This window comes from Mus pahari, chromosome 12 (genome assembly GCF_900095145.1).
Source record: "Mus pahari chromosome 12, PAHARI_EIJ_v1.1, whole genome shotgun sequence".
Classification (NCBI taxonomy): Eukaryota; Metazoa; Chordata; class Mammalia; order Rodentia; family Muridae; genus Mus; species Mus pahari.
The window spans coordinates 12252906-12263793 of NC_034601.1; the positions used below are offsets into that span (position 1 = coordinate 12252906).

The following is a 10888-nucleotide window of genomic DNA, read 5'->3' on the forward strand; positions in this document are numbered from 1 at the left end:
CCCAAGGAGCTGAAGGGGTCTGCAACCCTATAGGTGGAACAACAATATGAACTAACCAGTACCCCCAGAGCTCGTGTCTCTAGCTGCATATGTAGCAGACGATGGCCTAGTCTTCCATCGTTGGGAAGAGAGGCCCTTGGTCTTGTAAAGATTATATGCCCCAGTACAGGGGAAGGCCAGGGCCAGGAAGTGGGAGTAGGTGGGTTGGGGAGCAGGGCAGGGGGAGGGTATAGGGGACTTTTGAGATAGAATTTGAAATGTAAATGAAGAAAATACCTAATAAAAATATTGTTCAAAAAATTTAAAAAGTTTCAAGATGAAAAAAAATGGGGTACAGTGCTAAACAAAGAATTCTCAACTGAAGGATACCGAATGGCTGAGAAGCACCTTAAAATGTTCAATATCCTAGTCATCAGGGAAATGTAAATCAAATCAACCCTGAGATTCCACCTCACAACAGTCAGAATGGCTAATATCAAAAATTCAGGTGACAGCAGATGCTGGCAAGGATGTGAAGAAAGAGGAGCAATTCTCCATTGCTGGTGGGATTGTAAGCTTGTACAACCATTCTGGAAATCAGTTTGGCTGTTCCTTAGAACTCAGATGTCCTTCAACAGAGGAATGAATACAGAAAATGTGGTACATTTACACATGGATCTATTAAAAACAATGAATATATGAAATTCTAAGGCAAATGGATGGATCTGGAGAAAGCATCCTGGGTGAGATAACCCAGATACAAAGGAACACACATGATATGCACTCACTGATAAGTGGATATCAGTCCAGAAGCTCAGAATACCAAAGATACAATTCACAAAACACATGCAACTCAAGAAGAAGGAAGACCAAAGTGTGGATACTTCGATCCTTCTTAGAAGGAGGAACAAAATACCCATGGAAGGAGTTACAGAGACAAAATGTGAAGCAAAGACTGAAGAAATGACGATCCATAGACTGCCCCACCTGGTGATCCATCCCATATACCGCCATCAAATCCAGACACTATTGTGGATGCCAACAAGAGCTTGCTGACAGGAGCCTGATATAGTTGTCTCCTGAGAGGCTCTGCCAATGCCTTACAAATATAGAAGTGGATGCTCACAGTCATCAAGTGGATGGAGCACAGGGTCTCCAATGAATGAGCTAGAGAAAGGACCCAAGGAGCTGAAGGGGTTCGCAGCCCCATAGGAGGAACAACAATATGAACTAACCAGTACCCCTATAGCTTCTTAGGACTATACCACCAACCAAAGAAAACAAATGGTGGGACTCATGGGTCTAGGTGCATGTGTCGCAGAGGATGGCCTATTTGATCATAAATGGGAGGAGAGACCCTTGGTCCTGTGAAGATTCTATGCCCCAGTATAGGGGATAGGGGGTTTTCAGAGGGGACACCAGGAAAGGGGATAACATTTGAAATATAAATAAGGAAAATATCTAAGAAAAAAAAAGAAAATGAAAAGAATTTAAGGAGCAAACAATAAGAATGCATGAACTTCAGGAATGGGAATGGAGAGGAGCCTAAGGAAAAGAAGGTCCAACTACAGGCCCAAAGTGGAATCCCAAGTCCTGACACTATTACTGAGGCTATGGAGCGCCCACAAAAAAGGGATCTATCATGACTGCCTTCTGAAAGACCCAAAAAGCAGCTGAAAGAGTCAGATGCAGATAATTGTACCCCACTATTGGACAGCTGCTGACCCCTGTGATTGAATTAGGGAAAGGCTGGAAGAAGCTGAGGTTTGTAACACTGTAGGACCAGCAGTTTCAATTAACCTGGACCCCAAGATCTCTCAAACACTGGACCACCAGCCAGGCAGCACACACCAACTGATATGAGGCCCCCAACACATATATAGCAGATGACTGCTGGGTCTGGGTTCAGTCAGAAAAGGTGCATCTAACCCTCAAGAGAATGGATGCCTCAGGGAGTTTAGAGGTCTGGTGGAGTGGGACGTGGGGGAGTGGGAACATCCTCGTGGAGACAGTGCAGCGGGGAGGAGGTATGGGATATGGAACAGTTGGAAGGTCAACTGGGAGGGGAATGAAATCTGGAGTATAAAATAAATAAATAAATAAATAAGTAAAAGATTAAATAAAAAAAGACAAAATAGGTTATGAAATATTTTAAAAAGTGTTGAACAAGTTTAGCAATTAGGGAATACAAATTAAAGCAACCAAGATTTCATCTTACCTTCGTCAGAAATGGATGAAAATCAAGAAAACAACTGTCAACAAACATTTGTGAGGTTTCAGGGAAAGGGGAACCCTATTCCCTGCTGATGTGAGTGTAAATTGGTTCTGTTACTCTGGAAAGTAGTTTGGAGAACTCTCAGAATGCTAAAGTAGATCTACCACAAAGCCTAGCCATGCCACTCCTTGGTAGATGTCCAAGATTCTATGCCACAGATACATGTTCAATGATCCTTCCTTACAATAGCTAGAAAATGGAAAATACTTAAATATCCTTCAACTGATGAATGGATAACAGAAATGTGTTAATATACACAATAGAATACTATTTAGCTGCAAAAAGATCTTGTAATTTTCGGGTGAACAGCTGTAGGTGGAAAATATGAACTCAAACCAGAAAGACAAACATCATGTATCCTCTCTTATTTGTAGATTCTAGTTCTGATACATCAGACGTGAATATATAACCCAGTGTAAATCCAGGAACCAGGAAAATTAAAAGGGACCATAGAGTAGAGATACCAAGACACAGATATTATAAAGGGGAAAGTGGAAAAAATAGGGTGGGGGCTTTAACTGGTGAGGGTGGAAGAGATGGTAATAGAGGGAGATGGAGAGAGGAAGGATAAATAACACTAAGTATGTTTGAAAAGACCTGGGATAACATTATTGTATAAGCCTACAAAAACATTTATATGTATACATATACATATGTGCATATACATATATGTTTGAGTTATACAATATCAGGGGATGATGTTCCCAAGACTTACATACTATCTAATAAAAACCCAATGCTAGTCATTGAAAATTTCTTGTTAAGTTTTTTGGAGGAATATCTGGGTCACCAAAACAACATGGGCTACTGCTTTTGGCTTGAGTTTACTTCCAGAACTTAAAGGTAAGTTCCACTACTGAAGATAATATACTTTGAACACAGAACTTTGTTATAATTGAGCTAGATATGACCTGGAAGTCTCCTGTATAAAGACTAGCTTTCATAGTATCTAAAAGTGCTATGCCAAGCTGCCAAGTGAGAAAAGCAAAGAATAGATCTTCCTATTAAGTCCTATGTACTGTAATAAAACCAAGCTGGCAAAAGATCAATAGTGGCCCAATAGGGGGTTGGGGGTAACCAACAAAGCCATTTAAGACTCATTCACTAGGAGGGAACTCATGTCTGGTACTGTAAAGCTAACCATTGCTGGAGAGGTCGTACACTGGAGAGCAGAACCTAGTACTGTTATTCTCCTTAAGAAATATAATTTCTCATGGTATTCTAAATATTTATTTTTATGTAACTATATCTCTCACTCATCATTAGAGAAGCTACTTTTTTTTTTTTTTTTGCTATGAATAGACACTACAACAGAAGTCTAAATCTGGTCAAAAAGCAGATAAGAAACTATGGGGTGTTCAATTTCAAAAGATATATCTGTAATGAGACCATTATACTAAGACTCGAGGAAAATTGTGGAAGAGAGGGTAGAAAGATTGTAGGAGGCAAGGGCCAGAACAACTATTATTAGTGTCCCCTAAGCATTACAGGGACAACACACCCAGGACATCTCAACAATATGGTTGCCTGAACAAGATCAGCATAATGACAATAACAATGAAACACCAACTTGAACAAGTGAAGACCTACAAGGCTTACTTCTGGAGGAGGAGCTATAGTTGGTCAGTTGCTGCTAAGAGAGGGAGAATCAGCTTCCCCCACGGATGAACTCTCACACAAGTTGTCCAATCCTAAATGGTCATAGACACATATAGACATATACATATGTATACACATGTTAATAACAATTAACCATGAATTTGGGGACATGGGACATAGAGGAGCTTGACAGTGGCTGGAACAGTGGGAGTGGTTTAGATACAGTGCTCATGTATGACATTTAAAACACCCAACAACAACCCAAAGCCTTCTGTTTATAATTAAGGAAAATAAAAGCAAAGGATCTTTGAGAAGTCTTGGGGAAACTCCTTAATGTTTCTTCTTTTTTGATAAATGATTCTGCTTGCCTCTTTCTTTTTTTTAAAATTTTTTATTATTGTTTTCTTTATTTACATTTCAAAAGCTATCCCGAAAGTTCCCTATACCCCCCGCCCCCGTTCCCCTACCCACCCACTCCCACTACTTGGCCCAGGCCTTCCCTTGTGCTGGGTCATATAAAGTTTGCAAGACCAAGGGGCCTCTCTTCCCAATGATGGCCGATTAGGCCATCTTCTGCTACATATGCAGCTAGAGACACAAGCTCAGGGGGTACTGGTTAGTTCATATTGTTGTTCCACCTACAGGGTTGCAGCCCCCTACAGCTCCTTGGGTACTTTGTCTATCTCCTCCATTGGGGACACTCTGTTCCATCCAATAGCTGGCTGTGAGCATTCACTTCGGTGTTTGCCAGGCACTGGCATAGCCTCACAAGAGGCCGCAATATCAGGGTCCCTTCAGCAGAATCTTGCTGGCATGTGCATTAGTATCTAGGTTTGGTGGCTGATGATGGGATGGATTCCCGGATGGGGTAGTCTCTGGATAGTCCATCCTTTTATCTTAGCTCTAAATTTTGTCTCTGTACCTATATCCTTTCATGGGTATTTTGTTCCTTATTCTAAGGAGGAATGAAGTATCCATATGATGGTCATCCTTCTTGGTTTTCTTGTGTTTTGCATAATGTATCTTGGGTATTCTAAGTTTCTGGGCTAATATCTGCTTATCAGTGAGTGCATATCTAGTGACTTACCTCACTAAGGATGATATCCTCCAGATACATCCATTTGCCCAAGAATTTCATAAATTAATTGTTTTTAATAGCTGAGTAGTACTCCATTGTGTAAATGTACCACAGTTTCTGTATCCATTCCTCTATTGAGGGACATCTGGGTTCTTTCTGGCTTCTGGCTATTATAAATAAAGCTGCTATAAACATAGTGGAGCATGTGTCTTTATTACCAGTTGGAAGATCTTCTGGGTATATGCCCAGAAGAGGTATTGTTGGGTCCTCTGGTAGTACTATGTCCAATTTTCTGAGGAACCACCAGACTGATTTCCAGAGTGGTTGTACAAGCTTGCAATCCCATCAGCAATGGAGGAGTGTTCCTCTTTCTCCACAACCTCGCCAGCATCTGCTGTCACCTGAATTTTTAATCTTAGCCATTCTGACTGGTGTGAGATGGAATCTCAGGGTTGTTTTGATTTGCATTTCCCTGATGGCTAAGGATGTTGAACATTTTTTTCAGGTGTTTCTCAGCCATTCGATATTCCTCAGTTGAGAATTCTTTATTTAGCTCTGTACCCCATTTTTAATGGGGTTTTTTGAATTTCTGGAGTCCAGCTTCTTGAGCTCTTTGTATATATTGGATATTAGTCCTCTATCAGATTTAGGATTGGTAAAAATCCTTTCCCAATCTGTTGNTGGCCTTTTTGTCTTGTTGACAGTGTCTTTTGCCTTACAGAAGCTTTGCAATTTTATGAGGTCCCATTTGTCAATTCTTGATTTTACAGCACAAGCCATTGGTGTTCTGATGAGAAATTTTTTCCCTGTGCCCATATCTTCGAGGTTTTTTCCCCCTTTCTCCTCTATCAATTTCAGTGTGTCTGGTTTTATGTGGAGGTCTTTGATCCACTTAGACTTGAGCTTTGTACAAGGAGATAAGAATGGATCGATTCTCATTCTTCTACATGATAGCCGCCAGTTGTGCCAGCACCATTTGTTGAAAATGCTGTCTTTTTTCCACTGGATGGTTTTAGCCCCCTTGTCAAAGATCAAGTGACCATAGGTGTGTGGATTCATTTCTGGATCTTCAATTCTATTCCATTGATCTACATGTCTGTCGCTGTAACAGTACCATGCAGTTTTTTTATCACAATTAAGGCTCAGCCAATGCCATACCTAACCCATTACAAATTAAGGAGAACATCAAACATTTTAAATTATGCAGAATGGGGGTTTTACAATTGAATGGACTGTGAAATTTAATAATTCTCCTTAGGGGGAAATGTGCTTGATTATATTAAAATTGCCAACTAAAGAAAAGTTGCACTTCCTCTACATTGTAGGAAGCTTATACCAAACCTGGAAAATCTCTTTGAGCGGACTCTGAATTAAGTCCGAACTTTAAATTGAAGGATTTAATTGAGGACATCAAATAGTGGCTTTGTTTGTTTGCACCTTATGTAAGCTGGGGTCAAGTCCTCCTCCCAGCAGGTGTAAGTATGCATGTTACTAGCAGGATGACATTGAGGTGACACAGGCAGAAAAGTGAGCTTCTTATTCCAGAGAATGAAATAAGAACTAACAAGTGTCTCACTTCACTTCCACTTGCAAAGGAAATACTGTTTTCTCACTGGGGATATTAGCCAGACCCAAGGGCAGGCCTCACACCCAGCAGAAGATCGCCACCACAAAGTGAATTCAATGATACTCTTATAGACTATTATCTTAATCTCATACCACTTGTTTGTTTGTTTTTGTTTTTTTTTTTATCATACTGGTCTTTTCTTATATATAGTTTCCAATTTTGTGGGGTTTTTTTTTGTTTTTATTTCTGTTTTTTTTGTGCTTTATTTCCCCTTTTAGTTTTAAAAATCTAGAAAGTGTGTATGTGACACACAGAGAGAGCATGGAGTTAGTAGGTGGGAAGGCAGGAAGGATCAGACAGGAGGTGAAGAAAAGGAAACCATGATGAGAGTATATTTCATTTAAAAAAGTTACTTAAAAATTCTTTGTCTGGCCGGGCATGGTGGCACACACCTTTAATCCCAGCACTCGGGGAGGCAGAGGCAGGTGGATTTCTGAGTTCGAGGCCAGCCTGGTCTACAAAGTGAGTTTCAGGACAGCCAGGGCTATACAGAGAAACTCTATCTCGACCCCCCCACAAAAGAAATTCTTTGGAAGTTATTCAAGTTGTATTCACTGTTGGTTTTTATTATAGGATTGCTAATTTTTAGAGGAGACATATAGGAGTTGTTTGTTGGTTGAATTTTTATTTTATATATTTTTAAATATTTATTTATTATTTTTTTTATTTTGGATGAAAGATTTTTAATTACTATTTCATTATCATTACTCATTATTGGTCATTTATATTTTCAGTTCCTAATTCAAATTTATAATGTTGTATGGGTTTAATAATCCATTTTCTTCCCAATTTCCTGCTCTGTAGCACATCACTGTTCACAGTAGCATCTGTTGTAATGTCTCCTTTTTCATCTCTAATTTTATTGGTTTTTTGATATCTTTCTTTCTTGGTTAGTATAGTTAAAGGCTTGTCAATTTAATTTCATTACTCTTTTCCTTAGTTTTAATTTTATGTTCATTCACTTTGATCTTTGTTATTTCTTTCCTTTTATTAAATTGGGTTTACTTTGTTCTTGCTTTTCTACATTCAAGAGATATATAGTCATGTTTGTACAAGAATTTTTTTTTTTTAAAGATTTATTTATTCATTATATGTAAGTACACTGTTGCTGTCTTCAGATACTCCAGAAGAGGGCGTCAGGTCTTGTTACGGATGGTTATGAGCCACCATGTGGTTGCTGGGATTTGAACTCCGGACCTTTGGAAGAACAGTCGGGTGCTCTTACCCACTGAGCCATCTCACCAGCCCCCAAGAATTTTTTAAATTGTATTTTACTACTATAAGTACCCTCAGTAAAGCAACTGTTTGTTTGTATTTTGTTGGTGGTGGGTTTTTTTTTAGAAATATGTGAACAAGTGTCTACATTCATCCCAAATAAGGCACCAATAACAAATGTAAAGACATTATTCCATCAAGTCTAGCTTATTGATAAGTTTACTGGAATGTCTAACAGAATAAGTAGGAGGTTGTTTATAGGAGCATGGGTGACTTGAAGCTAGCTGTATCATCACCAGAAGTACACTCTAGGCAGGTGACAGCACATGGGTGCTGTATCCCTGGACTCCATGTAGGGACTTGTAGTTGGGAAGTTGTTGCAATTTATGTAATGTTTGGGGGTAGTTCTAGGAAACTTGCGCATTTCAGGAGCTTCTGAGACTTGTAAAGTTATTCATTTCCCAGGTCTTAAAGCACCTTCCTCCAGGAGAGAAAATTTCAATTAATAGAAAAAGCTATATAATAAAAGCATATTTTAAAGTTCCCATATATTTATGCATTTCCATTTTATATAGATTCTCAGCTTGATTTTATTGTTGTCTGAGAAGATATGTGATAGGATTTCGTTTATTTTGTTTTTCATGTTCTTGAGACATATGATCAGTCCTAGAAAACATCCCATGTTCTGATGAAAAGAATGTCCTCTCCCTGCTAGATGAAATTTCTTGTTGAAAATTGAAGTATTTCTTGATTTAAAGATTTATTTATTCATTATTTTATGCATACATATACGTGCCTGAGTATGTAAGTGATGTCTTATGTGTGGGCAGGGCCTGAAGAACCCAGTTGTGAGATGTGATGCTGGGAACCAAACTCTAGTCCTCTAGCAAAACAGCAAGTGCTCTTAACTCTTGGATCATCTCTCCTGCCCCATTTTATTGCTTTAAATTCAGGTTTTCTTTCTTGTGAAACTTGTGTGTAAGCTTGACTCAGCATTTTCCCTTGGTGGTGTGCTGTTGCTTCTCCTGTGGTATCTCCTGCCATCTCTCATGTTCACAGACTTATCTTTGTACCATTTTTTTTAAATCAGGGCTGAAATTTTCAGCATGGAATAATAATCCTTTAAAATTGCTCTAAGAGGAGGAGGCTCAAGAAAGAGTCTTTTCTTACAGGTCTCAGGATTAAATTGCAGCAGCCTCATTCCCTAAGTGCCTTGCCACTCTTCAGACACTTGACTGATGCCTGCTGTATGCCTCTGTCCTAGGTAATACAGGGATCAGTTGAAAGACACAATGAGCTCTCAATGAGCCCCAATTTCCACTTAGTCAGATTTTCAGAGGTTTGGGGGTATTCGCTTGTCGTTGTCACCACCACCACCACCACAATACCATTTATGACTTATTCTGATGTTTTCAGGAAGCTTTGGCAAGATTGGCTCTCTCACCTGGCCTGCAGCTCCAGGGTTCTTTCTTTCCCAGACACCTGGAAAGTGTGTGGATATTCTTCATTGTGAGTCTCCACAATTTTCATTCCATCAATGCCAACTCTGGTTCGAACTGTGAATTTTGAGCCAACCAAACTGAATCTGGGCACACAATATAGCAACATGTTGTTGAACTGCAGAGAAACAGATTATGAATTAATGAACAGGAAGATTAAAGAAAACAAAGTTGGACTAATATAACTGGACAGAAATACCACTGTTTTTGCTGTTGTTGCTGTTCAGAGCATATGACCTTCCTTTTTTTCTCCATTGATATGCTATGTAGCCAGGATAGGTCTTAAACTTACAGTCCTATGATAGATTTCTAAGTGCTGGGGATATAGGCATATATCACCATCTGTTTTTATTAGATTTCAATCAAATACTCATTGAACAAATTCATAACAAGTGAACTAAAGGGTGACTGAATTGTAAGATTAAACAATAGCAAATATTCAGAGGTCTACCACACAATAAAAGAGGACACATTTTGCATTTCTTTACAGGGTAGAACTTAAAACAGGGAATAAGTGTAAGAATCATAAATAAATGTAGGAATCATACAAAATATATCATGTATCTGAATAGCTTCCTTCTCCACATAATATGTTTTGTACATTTCCCTTCTTCCAAAATGATATAATGTATATCACTTAATAATTTCCATGAGTTTCTTTTTCATAGTAAACCCTCTTTTGCTAGCAATGGATATACTCTACCAGGAAAAAAATGCAGCATCAACAGACATTATTGCCACTTTCAGTTGTACATCAAAACTACATGGCAAGACCCTATTGCTGAATACATTATACACTTTGGGTGTAGAGTATGGAGAAATTGAAAACTGAGCTGGACGCTTCCTCTTCAATAGTTAGCTTTCACAGTACTGGAAGGTTCTATGTAGGCTGCCGAGTACAGAGTTATTACTGGTCTCATTCTCATGAGGATTTTGTGAGCTACAATATCAACTGTCAAATAAGTTGTGCCCACTGATGTAGTAGGGGAACGACTAATAGGAAACCAAATACATGCTGATTGGATTTGGATTCTACAAGTGGGAACTTTGTCGAAGAAACAACATGGTATTTACTACTGACATATTGCTAAATGGGCATGTCAAGCTGCTTTATGATTATATATATAAACAAAAGCTACTTTCTGTTCTGATTTGAGAAGTTTCTCTTTGTAGTAAATGCAGAGATGCATGCCTGCTAAAGTCGCTGAAAATAAATGATTTTGTAGAGCTTAACTCTAAATAGACACCTGCATCCATCACCTACTCATGGCTGCTATCTGCATAAGACATACAAAAATGATGACATCTGCTAAAAAACAAACAAACAAAAAAAACCAAACTCTCACCATCTATGGGAAAAGGAGTAATTTTCCTTAGTTGTATAGTATTCTATACTCTGGTATATAGCTCCACACTCAGACCTATCTAAACAACTATAATTAAAGTCACTAGGCTGGGAAAAAAAAACCAGAGAGAAAGGAGGGGGGCAGGAAGGAGGGATTCAACTTAATAGGAGCAGCTAAGAAAGGGTAATAGGGACTGAATATGATTGAAATACACAGGCCGGGCATGGTGGCACACGCCTTTAATCCCAGCACTCGGGAGGCAGAGGCAGG

At 39.0% G+C, this 10888-nt stretch overlaps 1 protein-coding gene across 5 annotated transcripts in view; it reads right to left on the reverse strand.

Annotated features, from left to right (window-relative positions):
• Positions 1-10888, reverse strand: part of Fgd4 (FYVE, RhoGEF and PH domain containing 4) — a 181344-nt gene that overhangs the window by 25780 nt on the left and 144676 nt on the right. For all 5 annotated transcript variants that reach the window (XM_021209743.2, XM_029544202.1, XM_029544203.1 and 2 more), the window contains exon 11: positions 9218-9390. In XM_021209743.2, the coding sequence (XP_021065402.1) occupies positions 9218-9390 (173 nt within the window). The remainder of the gene's footprint in view (positions 1-9217; positions 9391-10888) is intronic.